This window comes from Saccostrea cucullata, unplaced genomic scaffold, assembly GCF_032062105.1.
Source record: "Saccostrea cucullata isolate Sc308-1 unplaced genomic scaffold, CSIRO_AGI_Scuc_v1 ctg914, whole genome shotgun sequence".
NCBI lineage: Eukaryota > Metazoa > Mollusca > Bivalvia > Ostreida > Ostreidae > Saccostrea > Saccostrea cuccullata.
In genome coordinates, this window is record NW_026924391.1 from 42,584 (window position 1) to 58,707 (window position 16,124).

Sequence of the window (16,124 nt, forward strand, 5' to 3'; positions counted from 1 at the left end):
AGATAACATCTGCAAGAAACCTTCTAGTGTGCTAGGATTTCTGAAGCGCAACCTTCGACATTGTCCATCACAGGTCAAGGAAAGAGCCTATCAGAGCCTGGTTCGTCCAAAGTTAGAATATGCAACACCTATATGGAATCCACAACAGAAAACACAACAGAAACAGATAGAACAAGTACAACGCAATGCAGCTAGATTTATTAACAACAAGCCTTATAATCCAGAAAAACCTGACAGCGTAACATCCATGATGCAGGAACTGAAATGGAACACCCTAGAACATAGACGTATATGGACTGATGTAATACTCATGTACAAAATAACCAATCAACTCATAGCAGTCCCACTATCATACCTACCCCCTCTAGCAACAGTACGAGGAACTAGAAACAGTCACTGTCTGAAATTCGTACCATACCACTGTCGAATCAACGTTTATCAACACTCATTCTTTCCAAGAACAATCTATTACTGGAACACTCTACCAGAATCAGCCATACTTTCACCATCGTTGGAGCAGTTTAAAACTTCTTTTCAGAACCTCCGACCTTGGAACACTTACCCTGCACACTAAGATATCAACAGTGACCTGTACAGTGTATATATATGTTAAGGAGCAATCTTTTTTACATTTGGACATTCCACTGCACGCATGTACATAGTCCTCGCTGATAAATGTCCATATGGATTTTCGCGAGTATACACATTGAAGTTGAAGCATATTGAAATGAAAGTCTCATCAAGCTCAAATAGCGTAAATTCAATGTTGTTTAAAATTATGACACAAGGGCTAGGACCACAATAGGCGAGTTGTTCTATGAAGCATGTTTTATCTAAATAATTTAGCTGTAACATTTTAAGAAGATCATTTAAATACACCAAATCTTGTAAACATATTTATTCATTATTTTTATAACTATAATATTTATGTAATTAAGTTGTGAATTCAGCATTTAATACGGTTCGCAAGTATCGACAATCAACCCGAGAAAACCGCCTCTTAGTGGAGTCGGTGAATTCCCAGATTTTATAATGTAGCTGGTTCTGACGTTTTCCTGGCACGTTAAATATCATAATCGTGAAAAAGCTTGGAAAACGTCAGACGTTTCGGACTACCTATCACATGGCCATATTGACTCATGTGAGCGTGTGGCTCATGGACCTCTTGTTAGTTTTCCCGTCAATTTAAGGCTTTGTGTATCGATTCTTAAAAGGAAAAGTTATCTCTTGGTGCATAAATTCATTTAATCGGTTCGATCTTTAATTGGTTTTACTTCTCTCTTAAATTCATCTGAGTTGTATCTATGTAAAGAGGGACGGGTTTTCCATCTTTGGGTATATATCCGTACACAGTCATATGAACTTGTGGACGACTATTTTTAATGTATATACATTTATCCCGCTTCAGACAAATTTGTCGATTACTGATTGGATAAAAGCTAATCACATGACGCCCTGAAATTTTCCGTATTACGTCTCCGTTTCCATATTACGTCTCCGTCGAGGCGTAATATGAAAATCGGGCACGCGATTCCGTTCGAAGCGTTGTTACACTCTCTACCATCGGCTCATACTTCACCTCTGTCGTTGGCTCGCGTATATCACAGTGATAAACACGAGAAATAGTGCGTTTGTTTTAATTCATTATAATTCAATTTATATGTTTATTTCTGACTTTTCAGATAGATATTTACTAAATTAATCCAGAACGTTTGATTTAATTTGAAACAATCCTGCAAATATTACTTTTTATACGTTATGTCAAAAATCTTGACGTGAGCCCATTGCAGAGGTGTCTGAGAGAGGAACGAACGACAACTCTGCATAGGAGATTGGCGTTGTTATTGTAAATAAAAATGGCGGCTAAGAAACGGTTATCGTAGGTAGTTTGATTACTTAAATTTCTTGTTACGATATTTTATGTTGATTGTTATTGGATTAAAACGTGATATTTTCATAATATGCACATATATTTTTTTTTTTAATATTTAAGAATTAACGTTAGGTCTTCAGCGGGATAAATTCGTTAAACAGTCAGTGACCTAATACGGAATCATACAGGGTGTGAAATGGAAATCCAATACGGATTTCCATTTCACACCCTAATGATTCCGTATAAGGTCACTAACTGACTGTGTAACTAATAGTACATGTTGTATAGAAACTGAAATGTCATGTTTTTCTACTATTACGTAATTATAGTTAGCTACCCGTCTGTCTTTAGGTTACATTTTTATTCAAATCACTTCTCCTCTGACATTTCTTGTTCTCTTTAAATTAAACTTGGTTTACAAGACTAACAAAGATACAAGAACTCTAAAGGGTGTGTTCATAGTTGCTAAAAATAGACAAGAGGCACAAGGCCCGTAACAGTCACCCGAGTTAATACAATATTGTGAAGAAGACTGCTTAATGAAGAAACCGAAAATGTGAAAAAAAGTTGGCGATCGACGCACGACAAAGTAACAGTATAGATCATCAGAGTGGCTCAGGTGACATAAAACTTCTTTCTCGATACCCGAGTTAACATAATCTTCTCATTAATGAAAATAACATTAGACTCAGTAGAGGAGAAAAGGTCATTTATTTAGTTAGTTAAATGAATGACAGAATAATCAAACAAGTCAAAAACATACATTTGTAAACTCGAAAAAAGACAAACAAAAACATACTTAATTAACACCGTTATGTTCTCAAACAATTATGCAATAATCATTATAAAAATGTGATACACATCATAAGAGTATTTCTTTATAAAGGCTATTCGTCTCAAAGATTAATTTTTTTTTTAAATGTAAGAAGACTATACTGTAATAGATAATTCACTTTACTGGATTTTGATTTTACAGAATAATGTTGAGATGCGTATTTAAAACAAAAATGAAATTCTTTTACAAGGGTTATCCTACAATTTTTCCATTTTTTAAAGCTTTCAAACATAAAAATTTTGCACTGAGATATAGAATTTTTATGCCGTTTTTCACAGAGAATTCAACAAAAGTAGTAATTTCTGTGAAATTCTTTCAAAATGCTTCTTCTCCGTTAGTCCTTATTTAATCTTTAGAAAATTGCCTGTTATAAAATACAAACGTCTTTGGGATATTGCTTTTTCAATTGTAGGATGGTTTGATCACATTGATGACATTGTAAAAAAAAAAAGGCTATTTTAAACTTCATTTAAATTTAAAAACAGAAGTATTTATCTTTAAAAAAAAAATCATGCGTAAAAATTAAGCAAAATGGCATTCTTTAAAGTATAAACCCCTGTTTAGGAAGATGCTACTTTGAATATGTATAATAGTATGTGTAATAATTTATTTAGATCATATACCCAGTTATCAACGGGCTTTCGTAGACACCTCTATCATACATTTATTTTTATATATACTTTAATGGATATTGAATTAAAATAAAATTATCTAAAATTAAATAAAAAAAATTATTGTTTATATAGAAGCTCGTACGTTTGCATATATTTTATTCGGTGAAACCATTACTCGAGTTTTTTTTATTTGGTCGCTTCCATGAGCAAATGTTAATATTCATACATGGCTTCAGAATAAATACCGGTAATTACGACATGTTTTGTGGTCATGAACTTTTAGACTTGTTTATGTATAAATAAATTAATTTATAATGTAAATTTGTCGGACTGATTAATAATCGACCTAGGCATTGTTTCTTGGAGTCCTCGTTTCTGCCCTTTTACGACAGTTTTTATAGGATTTGTCAGAATGATTATTGTCCCCTTTACGACATAGACGTAATGCTTGTTTTCTCTAACGACAGAACGCTGAATAAACAAATTCGTGTGCAACCATAAGACGCGTGAATATACGAAGGCTGTCCGTAAAGTTCGTGGACAACATTGATATATTGTTGTGTACTTATTTACATACATAAAAAATGACAATTTTGTTTTGGGGTTACCACTGTTCCATGATTTCAAAAAATTATTATTGTCTATGAAAATTAAATAAAGAAAAAGAATTGGTAGCATGTTCATAAACGATGTACATGTACAATGTTAATATTCGTGATTCAGAAATGAAGAAATCGTTTTTTCTATTTAATTACACATGAAAATAGTTTTTGTATTTGCATTAAGTACAAATCTAAGTTCGTAGAATTTTAATTTATTTGCGATCTCGTTTTTGCATTGTTGTTTTTTTCTGTTTATGAGGCAAAATAACGATTCTTAACGTTTATGTATATATTTATGAGCTAATATTAGACAAATGTGTTCCTTTTTTCAATTAATCATAAAATTGTGGTCAGCATAAAAACGTCATCATCGTGTCATGGCCAGACAAATGGACGTCCTTACTCCGGACAAATTTATTTGTAAACAGGACGACGGTGTGTATATATACATGCTGGCGAGTTTCAAAATTCAGACTATAACGGAAACTAAGGTAATGTTTTATTTTTTAAAGAAAACGACCAATAAGGTTTTTTTTTTCATTTTTGCAAAAACAAAAATTGAATTTGTTCACGGAAGTATGCTATTATTATGTTTTTTAAAACTTTTTTTTTCTTTAGAAGAATCATTTTTCTACAGTAAACTATGATGCTCCTAAAAAGTTGCCTTTTGGTTGTACTTGCCGCCAAATGTTTTGCCGGGCAAATGTCTCCAGGAGATCTGGAAGGTAAAACTGGTTTATTACAATTTTCTTACGATCCAATGTAATATCATTCATTTCGTAAATATAGATAATTTGAAAATGATTTTTATTTCATTTCAGAATTTGATAAAAATGTGCGAGTGAATTTAGCGGTAAAAGTCGCGAAAAGTTTTGAAACTCTAACTCAACAAATATCAAAACTGAATGGCGACTGTATGTCTAAAATTAACAGCACCATTGACCAGTGCAGTTCTTGTCCTAGGTAAGTCTTCAGTCACTTTGAACCTAGTAACAAGAAATTCAGAGAGAGAGAGAGAGAGAGAGTTAAAACATCGTGTTGTCTGTTGCTTTGTAAGTGTAAGATTATACGTTAATATGAGTACATTTTTACTTATTGCGTATATTTAATAGAAAAAGGAAGCAGTATACGGGAATTCTCAACTTGGAATCAGTTTTTAGTGTTCCGGTTTCTGAGGGCACAAAATTGGCAAAGACGATAGCAGGGTCACTCTCTAAAGATAGCGTGCAACAATTTCTGGGAAGCAACTTAAGAACTGTGCTGAAAACTCTAAAGAACACGTTTACTTCCATCATCAAAAGTATGTAGTAAATTCTGAGTCGTTCTTTTTATAGAAGTCTCAAAGTAAACAAAACGAGATAAAGAGTTTGAAACACATACATGTACTAGTATATGAAAAAGAGAAAATCTAAATTTTTATTAACATAATTAAAATATCAGTAGATTTTGTGATTAGTATTTTTGATCTAGATACGCTACATTTTGTTAAAAAGTATACAAATAGACGTGTTTTAGTTGGTGGGAGATTAGTCATTAAATCAGCGATCATGGCTGCTTTCGTAATATAACCTGTGATTATAATAGCAATTTATATCTCATCTACCGTGCAATTTCGTAAAAACTAAATAAAAAGTAATCCATACTTTACCTGTTTTTCTTTTAAATTTTCAGATAAGGATATAAGCGAAATCCCAATGTTATTAAATAACTTTCAGCAAAATTTTGCAAGTCTAAGGGATTCTGTTTTAAACCTTCCATCAACCTTTAATGATTTGATCGGAAATATCGGCAGTGGACTTAGTAAGTAGTATTAAATGAATACACATTGTCACATTTTATCCGTAAAAACCTATTAACATTGTATATTGTATATGTTTCCGTTGCGTCTACTGTATTTTTCATTCAAGGTTTTTCATTCGGGTAATAAAAAGACTTTTTGAAATATGGATAATTTTAACCAATGAATGAACTTTTATATATTCTTCGTTTCCATCCTCAGGGAAGCTAAAATTTTGGAGGAAAAAGCGATCAGTGGCAGCCTGCTCCGCCTGCGACCTGTTGGACTCAGATGATGCCAATGTTGTTATAGCTAATGGTATGAAAATTTTTAAATCTTTCTCTTTTAATGTTGATATATAGCTAAAGGTTAATTGAATCGTTACATCTGTACGAGGGGTGATCAAAAAGTTCGCAAACTAGTTGAATAACTTCCATACAAGAAACAATATTTGGTTTTAATGTTGATTATATTTTAAATTAATCCTCCCCGATTTTAATGCACATCAACCACCGTTCTGCGCATGCGCGAATCACGTGATAATGGCGGTCACGTGACCCCCTCCGTAGCGTTCTGTCACAAAGTTAAAAGATTTTTCCGAGTTTTATATTTCTTCCCATGTGAGTTAATTTTTATGACAAGAACAGTTAATTTGTCAGAAATGGTCATATCTCGGCAACAGAATGGGTGGATAATAACATCCTTTCCAAAAATAAGCATGGCGACCATTAAAACACAAATCTTCTGTCTCAGGAGAGACCTTTATTCAAGGTGGATAGAGAATGGGTTCATCCTTTTTATCATATCTAATATGTTTAAAATCTAAAGTAAACGATATCTTAGGTATTTAATACTTATATCATTGTTCAAATATTCAACTATTTTTCAAAGTGCTAATTGGAGGTCTTTGATAGCAAATTGCTTAATTAAAAATACATATCTTTTCAAACTTGCTTTCACTGGGCAAGATGACAGGTATCATTTTTAACCATCAGCCTTCCTTCACTAAAACGATTAATCCAATCATTAATTGAATTTATAGGAACTCATTTATCTCAATAAACTGTGTACAAATTATTATATGATACTGTAGAGGGATTTCTAAGATATTACAATAAATTGTACAGTCGTTTGTTGAACGAGTTCGACTGAGACAACCATTTTTAGTCACAAGTGACCTAAATAGTGACGTCATTTTCACATTGTGACGTCACAAACAAGGAGAGAAACTTTATTCAGCATATGCTATTTATAGACCTTGTGTAGGCTATGTGTGTACCGAATTTCATTCTAATCTGAATTGTGGTTTTGTAGATATAGAGATAGTTTGCGAACTTTTTGATCACCCCTCGTATTTAATATAATAGTGCTTTTACTTAAGAAAACTGCGAAAACTTTCTCTCTCTGAACTTTGTTTTTCATTCAGTTTCAAGGTAAAATCCCTGGGGACATTTGTATATTTGCTAATTTACAGTATGTGGTGCTGATGCAGCTAGTGGTTTGAAGAATCTTACAACGAGTATACAAAATCTAGAACTGTTGTATGAAGACGCCATTAATGGCACTATACTCACAGAGGTGTGTGTTCGATTCATTCTTCTGATTAAAATCTCCCTGTATACCTGCAAAAAAATACTTTATGTCCTTTGCAGGAATATATATTATACAATCATTTGACTTTACCGGGAAATCACGTTTTCATTCTGCAATTCCGATCCCGATCTGAATATGATGTTTTATTTATTATAGGTACTTACCGGCGCGCCTCAGATGACGATGTCACCGTCCTTATCGGTCTCGGCTGAACTTGACCACATCATATACAGCATTGGAACAACGACAAAAACACTGGCCGGGGAGCCCGGAGAGAAAATAATCTTCACTGATAAACCAGCATCGTACGCTATGCTGGCAGATAAAATTTACAATGATTTTGTGTGAAAAGACATAATATGAAGAAATCTATATACGAGTCCCTGCCTATTTTTTGTTCTTTTTTTTAGCATATACGTTTTTAAATAAATCTTGAATTCAGAATTTTGAATGTTTCATTTTTTATTGTGTGATATAGATCTTTTACAGTTCATAGTACATGCACATGTTGCTGCAGAACTAGAGTATTGCTCTCGTAAAAACAAAATTATTGAGATTAAGTTAACACTTTTTTCAATTGATGGCACTGCAGCTCTCTGGTCGTCTATCCTTTTTTTCAGACAAGTGATTACAGATATTTATTCACCATTTTCGTTGTATTCAATTTCAGGCCCATATGGTTTTTTGAAAATACCTTAAAGCTGACACGAATTCTTAAAAATGCAACATGTTCATCTCTGTACGACTTGTTTCATTCCAAAAATAGCCGTATCCCGTCATATTTTTTTCCAGATGCCTACAGAATTGGAGATGATTTTGTAACATCAAAATATTCATTTCTGACGCTGTTGTCGTACGTCGTCTAAGCGTAAAAACTTTAGAAATTGAAGGCGTAGCAAATTATAATAGACATTACATTTTTGTTGTTGTTTTCTTAAAAATGTTAACTTTTTACCGTTTCTTTTCATACAAATTTTTAATTATTTGCACATTAATAATAAAAGATTTTATCAATAACATTTTTTTCCGTTAAAAAAGAAAATACATTTTAAATCCCAATTCATCCATTTTTCTTTGGAATTATTTTAATCACAAAATATTATTGTGTGATAGATATTTTATATTAAAAAAATCTTCAAATATGTGTACACATTTAAAGTATAAGAAGCCTAATCTTTACTGCATAATGGCAGTTTTTAATTTTTTTTATTTGCTTCAGTACATAATTTGATAATTCTGCAAATCTGGGGAGCCCCCCCCCCCTCCAATCTGAACGTACTCTTTTTTTCCTTCAGCGGGGACACGGATTCTCTGAATTAGCTTGTTTAGTCAGCAACAGAAGAGAGCGCTTGATTCGATGCTAACTGAGCAATCTAATTCAGAGAATTTGTGTTCCCCGCCTAGGGAAATAAGAAGAGCATGCGCAGTTCAGGGGGAGGGATTCGGATGCTCCGTGAATTTGTAGACTTATTAAATATTTAAATTTTATTGAAGCAAATGTCAAATGGATTTAAATATTTATTTGCAAAATTATTCTTTATCATGTTTTTAAAAGATTCTTTTAATAAAGAATATTTATCACGTTGTTATGATGATTTTATGAATTGTACAAGCCAGACGTCATAACTTTTTTTATTTCACATGTTAAAAAAGGGGGCATAATAAAAACCTTGATCGTCCGGATTTCGAACCCGGAACCTCTCACCTGCTATGACGGTTTCATGCCCCTACTCCATAGAGTCACTTGATTGTTTCGTAAATTATATGCAAACATTAGGTCACATGTATTACATGCATATATTCAGGTTCGATATTGTCAAAATTTTACACAATACATGGTGTCTATTTTAGTCTTTACTAAAAAAAAATTCTAATAGATGTAATAAGAATAAAAAGTCCGCCGACAGCATGTATTATACGTCATAACTCTACACATGCCCCTGTGCTAAAAATAGTGCCATGCGACATTAATAAATACTAATAAAAAACGGGACGGGATACTTTGAGAGGGGTGAGAGAGGCCCTAGGGAGTTTTGGTATAACATTTTATTTCATGAGCTCAAAAGCTTCTTGAGATATCGCCCGGAAACGAAAGTGTTAAAACAGACAGAATTTATGACCTTGACCTTTAACCTCAGAATCAACAGGGTTCTTCTTTGGGTCATATGGATTTGCTATGCAAAATTTCATTGCAAAAAAGAGAAAACAGAAGCGAAGTTGTCGTAATTGGCATCTCTGGGCCTGTATACAACAGGTGTTTGTAGACAGGACCCTCCTTTTACGATGCACCCTACTTCTATGATTGTTTTTAAATACTGCAGTATTATAGTTTAATCATGATTGTTTCCCCTTTTTATCTTTCTTTCCTTCATATACACGTTCCTAATTAAAAATCACCTTGAAATCCGACACATTACCTTTATGATATTTATAGGGGTGATAAATGTTAATAGAATTTGAATCTGCCTCGGATTTCAATGTGATTTATAATTGTATCATCTGTCCTACTATCTTTATAGATAATTCATGTTTTTAGAATATAATACAATGTAGTCTTAGTTTCATGAAATTTTTATGTCGAACGAATGAAACTTCCCCCTCCACCCCCTCTCCCCCGCAACAACATCACATCCACACCGACTTTATAATTTAATCTACCGTTAATTTAAAATATGTTGACCTCCGCCTTCTCCATAACTTCAGTACTAAACAGAATGACTTGGAATTTAAAAATACCTCTATAATTGATTGGAGCAACTACCAACCAATTGATACCCCATTCAGAAAAACCCGCAAAGGCGGCAGTGTTACGCCAGAGGCGATTTAGTGAACACCAAATCGTCAGTAGCTAGAGTAAACCATATACTAGTAATACATATATTAAATCCTTAGTGACCAGAAATATGCACGCCAACGATGAAAATAATTAGAATCATTTAGTGACATATTTAATATCGATATTAGTCTTTCATTTTATGTATATAATACATTTTCATATCATATCGATAAATTACAGTAACATAAATTTGCAACCTATACGTGAATAAGTATGTTGGTTTGTATTATAATTATTCAAAGTCTTTTTAATTATCAATAAAAGTTGCAAAACAATTTTAAAATGAAAATCTGACATACACATGCAATATCTAAGTAGGATTAGGAATAACATAGCACTGTTTAGTGGTTAAATAGCACTATTTTTAGCGTAAACGTTTTGTATTCGTTGCAAATTTTATGGTTTATTTCGTGATTATAAATGAACAGATATGGTTTTTTTTTGAAAATTGATTTTTCAAGAATGTTCAAAACATAATGAGGAATTATTAATCTTGATTTAGTGTGTATCTAACTAACCAGTACCGTAAATTTTGGCGATAATAGTATTGCCAGGCTTAAAACACTTTTAAATTTTAATGATGGTTTCGTATATAAAGTCTTCTACGACGAATATGTGGGGAAGTGTTGTAAAGCAGAAAAATACAAAAAAAAAAAAAGAAGAAAAAAGAAAAAGAGGGTAAAAAAGAAGGGAGAGAGTGGTGTGAGAGATAATATGCTATGAGAGGGAGACATAAGAAAGGGAAAAAAAGAAAGGGAAATTTTCCCATTCTTTTTACCTGCCCTATTCCTATGCTTCTTCGACTCCCTACTCCTGGTTCGAGTGAGAAGAAGATAACTGTCTTATCTTCCGCTCTCAAATGTGGGTGGAGGGATGGGAGAGAGGGAGAGAGAGTGGTGGGAGAGAGAGAGAGAGAGAAGGGGGAGAGAGAGGGGGAGTGAGAAGGGGAAGAGATATAGAGGGGAGAGAGAGAGAAAGAGTTGGGGGAGAGGGAGGAAGAGAGAGTGGAGGGAGAGAGTGGGGAGGAGAGAGAGAGCATGTTTCAGCATGTTTATATTTCGACTGCCTATAGAACAGTGAGGAACAAGATGTGTTTGTGAAACACTATGCGCCCGGCGGCAACAAATTTAGAAAAAAAACAACATATTTTAGCATAAAGGTCACAGTGAAGGTCATAAGGTCATTGATCTTGTTGTCGTTTGAAAGATCTTGATTAGTGAAGTATGCATACCAAATATCAAGTCTCTATCTTTCATGGTTCAAAAGTTATGTTGAAAATTCAAAAAGCTATTTTTGGCATATAAAACACAGTCCAGGTCACAAGGTCATTGACCTTGGTGTCATGTGAAAGGGCTTCATTAGTGGAGTATGCATGCCAAATATTAAGTTTCTACCTTTCTTCGTTCAAAAGTTATGGCGAAGGTTAAAGTTTACCATCAAAAAAGCTATATATAGCGTATAGGCCACAGTCAAGGTCACAAGGTCATTGACCATGGTGTCTTTTAAAGAAAAACTTAATAAGCGTTGTATGTATACCAAATGTGAAGTCTCTATCTTTTATGGTTCAAAAGTTATGGCAAAGGTAAAAGTTTGCAAAAAACCCCTCTATTTTTAGCATATAGGTCACAGACAAGGTCACAAGGTCATTGACCTTGGTGTCATTTGAAAGGGCTTGCTTTATTAGTGGAGCAGGCATACCAAATATGAAGTCTCTATCATTCATGGTTCAAAAGTTATGGCGAAGGTTAAAGTTTGCAGACAAACAGACAGACAGGACAAAAACAATATACGCCTCGAATCTTTCGATACGGGCGCATAAAAAGAGATTTCAGGTTAAGGATAGCATATACTGCGTATACCTTCAAAAAGGGGATCATTCAACAGATAAATATTTTGACTGTTTAGCTGTTTGTCTCTCTGTCTGTCTGTTGGCAACTTAAACCTAGCCCATAACTGTTGAGTTGTTCGAGCTATGGTTTTCATATTTCACAGGTGTACAGTATTCCTTGTAACAAGACCTTTTTGAGGCGCCACCAAATTTGACCTCTTGATCTTGGCCTACTTGAACCAAAACAAAAAACAAAAAACACACACTTGAGCCTTGGAAATAACTTCTGAACATTTGGAGCTAAGGCTTTCTTTCTTCACATGTGTATTCAATGTGACAAGACTTTTCAGCTGCTATAAATAATTTTGATCTAGACCTAAGAGTTTGAACCACTTTTTAAAAACCTGTAACCTTGGTCATAACATTTGAACAGTTAGAACTACGGTTTTCATATTTCACGGATGTATTCTTTGTAACAAGACCTTCCTTTGGGTACCAACACTTTTTACTTTTGGAGTTTGACATACATTTGAGAGAATTCAACCCTTGCCATAAGCTGCCATACGGGGGCATCAGTGTTTCACAAACACATCTGTTCGCTCATCTGAGCCGAAGGCTTCTTCTCAAGAACCGCTGGGCCAATTTCAACCAAACTTGCCACAAAGCATCCTTGGGTGAAGGGAATTCAAGTTTGTTCAAATAAAGGACCGGGCCACGCCTTCATTCAACGGGAGATAATTGGGAATTGGCATGTTTTAAAAATCTTCTTCTCGAGAACCACTGTGCCAGGAAAGATGAAACTTATGGGGAAACATCCTCAGGTAGTGTAGCAGGTTTATTCAAATCATGACCCACAGGGGTAGGGCGGGGCCACAAGGGCCGACCAAAGTTTTACTTAGACATATATAGGTAAAAATCTTCTTCTCAAGAATAGAAAAGCTATGATTATTCATATTTATATGGAAGTATTCTCTGATAGTTAAGATTCAAGTTTGTTGAAATTATGAACCCCGGGGGTAGGAGGGGGGCTAAAATGGCCAACCACAGTTTTACATAGAAATGTATTGGAAAATTCTTTAAAAATCAACAAAGCCAAAGTTGATCATATTTATATGGAAGCATCCTCAGGTAGTGTAGATTCAAGCTTGTTCAAATCATGACCCCTGTATGTAGGGCGGTCAAAGTTTTCACTTAGACATATATATGAACATTCTTTAAATATCATCTTCTCATGAATAGCAAAGCCATGATTGGTCATGGCCGAGACTACTTTTGGATTTAAACTTTTCAATAATAATTCAATTTCTACTTTTTCCTAGCCACAGTGCTCAGGTGAGCGATGTGGCCTATGGGCCCCTTGTTTTCATATATGTTTGGTCTCTTTATATCAAAATAAAAGAATGAAATATATTGAAAATTAATTTTATAACTTTAAACAATAATAAACTTTAATTTTATACCTTATACATTTACATATATAAGTGCCACCTTTTGCTCGAGAAATGTTCATTTATTTTTCCATGAGCAAACGTTGATATTCATGAGTGACCTTCAGAATATATAATTATGACATGTTTTGTGGTCATGAACTCTTCAACCTTGTTTATGTATACAAATTATGTATTTATAATGTTAATTTGATGGTCCGATTAATAATCGACCTAGGTATTGTTTCTGGGAGTCCTTGTTTTTGCCCTTTTCACGACAGTAGAGTTCGTCATTTTGATCATTGTGTTTTTTCTAACAAAGACGTCATGCTTGTTTTCTTTACCCCCCCCCCCCCCAAAAAAAAACGTTGAATAAAAAAAATCTAAAAATCTATATGCAAGTCACTGTGTACAAACAGTGTATATTTGTATTCATAAGAATATGCCATTTTTTGTTTTAGAGTTACCAGTGTACAATGCATTAACAAAGATGAGAAAATTAAAAAAGAGCAGTAGGGGTCATATTCATGTAAAACCTGAGCAGATACGAACTATTTAATAGGACATAAAATCAGATTTTGTTTTAGGGGGTGGAGGTAGGGGTTACAATTCTTATACTACTTGAGAATGCCTCCATATCACCTATATAAAAAAAACCTCTATATTTTTCTATGAGAAGTTCAAAGTTGATTTTACATATAAAGATCACTAAAAAAGCTTTGCAGTCTTGAGAAGAATTTTTTTTAAAGATTTCCCTATATATTAATAAATTAAGAATTTGATAATTGTGGCCCCACCCGTTTTTACCCCCAAGGGTAATGCTTTGCAAAAACAACCTGAATGTAAAACTTATGGATAATTACAGCTAAATGTGTTCCTTTTTTCAATTAATCATAAAATTGTGGTCTTAGAAGATTTTAAAAAATTTCTCCTATATATTCTATGTAAAATTTGTAAACAGGACAACGATGTGTATATATAGAGGCCGATGGGTTTCAAAATTCAGACTATAACGAAAACCAAGGTAAATGTTTCATGAAGAGATGAGCTTGAAAGTTTTGCATTTGTGCAAGAAGATTTTTAAAGTTTTTCCAATATATTCCTATGTAAAAATTTAGAACGATTTTTTGTGCAATAAGCTATGATGCCCCCAGAAGTTGTCTTTTGTTATTTTTGCCGCCAAATGTTTTGAATGTACACTACCTGAGAATGATTAAAAATGATTTATTTCAATTTTCCTGTCATCCAATGTAATATTCATTTGAAAAAGAAGATTTGAAAAGATTTTTATTTTATGTAAAATTTGATAAAAATGTACCACACCCTAGCGGTTAAAGTTAGGAAAGTTTTAAAACCCAAGCTCAGCAAATGTCAAAACTGAAAGGTGACTGTATTCCGAAAATCAATTTTTCCTTGACCAGTGATTCTTGAAGAAGATTTTTTTAAAAATGAAGATTTTTAAAAATGCCATTAATTTTTCACTAATTCATGATTATCTCCCCTTGGAAAAGGGCGTGGACCTTCATTTGAACAAACTTAAATTCCCTTAACCCAAGGATACTTTGTAGCAAGTTTTGTTGAATTTGGTCCAGCGGTTCTTTAGATGAAGAAGAAAATGTGAAAAGTTTACAACGACATTGACGACAGACAACGGACAAATTTTGATCAGAAAAGCTCACTTGAGCCTTGGGCTGAAAACATTAAAGAACACGGAAAATTCAGCATTATGGCCATATTCATGTAGATTTAAAACGTTCGACTTGTTTATATATGTGGTTCTTTAAATTTTGAATTTAAAGAGATGGGAGTTTAAAGCACACACATTTAAAAGAGTAAACAGATTTTTATGTTCTAATTTTTGTATTGACTCCCACCGGTAAATTTAAAATCTAGAACATGACAATATGAACAATTGCTTAAAATTATTTAGTAAGACATAAAAGCAGGCACTATATTTGTGAAGTATTTACAATTTTAAGCCACAGGTGCTAGGGGACGAGACCTTCTCCTCCCACCTACAGTGTATATTCAAGCTTTTTTACAAATGTAAAATCCAAAATTTAAGCTATGTGTTTTACATATATCTTAAGCAAGTTCTGCATTTTTAAAAAATCTTCTTCTCCAAAATAACTGGGCCAGGAAACTTAATTTATAGGCGACCTCGTTTTTGCCCTGCGAGTCTTTTTTCTGTTTACGAGGCAAAATAACGGTTCATTCAAGTATATACTTATGCACTAATTATAGCCAAATGTATTCCTTTTTTTCAATTAATCATAAAATTGTGGTCAGCTTAAAACGTCATTGGACGTCCCTACTCTGGTCAATTTTATTTGTAAACAGAACGATATATATATATATATAGAGGCCGGCGAGTTTCAGAATTCAGACTGTAACGGAAACCAAGGTAATGTTTCATTTAAGAGATAAGCTGGAAAGTTTTTGCATTTTTGCAAGTACGTATGCTGTAATAGTTTTTTTCTGTTTTTTTTTCCAGAAGAACGATTTTTTCCCCGAAACAAACTATGATGCTCCTAAGAAGTTGTCTTTTGGTTATTTTTGCCGCCAAATGTTTTGGCGAGCCAATGTCCCAAGGAGATCTAGAAGGTAAAAATCGATTTATTTCAATTTTTTTTTACCATCCAATGTTATATTCATTTCGAAAAAGTAGATATTTTGAAAATGATTTTTATTTCATTTCAGAATTTGATAAAAATGTACGGGTAAATTTAGCAGTTAAAG

General features: G+C 33.4%; 1 protein-coding gene across 1 annotated transcript; it reads left to right on the forward strand.

Annotated features, from left to right (window-relative positions):
• Positions 1–4,550: 4,550 nt before the first annotated feature.
• On the forward strand, positions 4,551–7,675 carry LOC134266342 (uncharacterized). The gene is made up of 7 exons (XM_062748590.1): positions 4,551–4,649; positions 4,746–4,887; positions 5,037–5,224; positions 5,596–5,724; positions 5,924–6,019; positions 7,176–7,279; positions 7,451–7,675. The coding sequence occupies exons 1-7, from the start codon at positions 4,568–4,570 to the stop codon at positions 7,640–7,642; spliced, it is 933 nt and encodes a 310-aa protein (XP_062604574.1). The 5' UTR covers positions 4,551–4,567; the 3' UTR covers positions 7,643–7,675.
• The last annotated feature ends 8,449 nt before the right edge of the window (positions 7,676–16,124 follow it).

Excerpts from the sequence above, each read along its gene's own strand:
- LOC134266342 (XM_062748590.1), top strand. The coding sequence starts at position 4,568 with ATGATGCTCCTAAAAAGTTGCCTTTTGGTTGTACTTGCCGCCAAATGT. Across the intron at positions 4,650-4,745 it reads GTCTCCAGGAGATCTGGAAG|AATTTGATAAAAATGTGCGA; the intron begins GTAAAACTGGTT and ends ATTTCATTTCAG. Across the intron at positions 7,280-7,450 it reads ATGGCACTATACTCACAGAG|GTACTTACCGGCGCGCCTCA; the intron begins GTGTGTGTTCGA and ends TATTTATTATAG.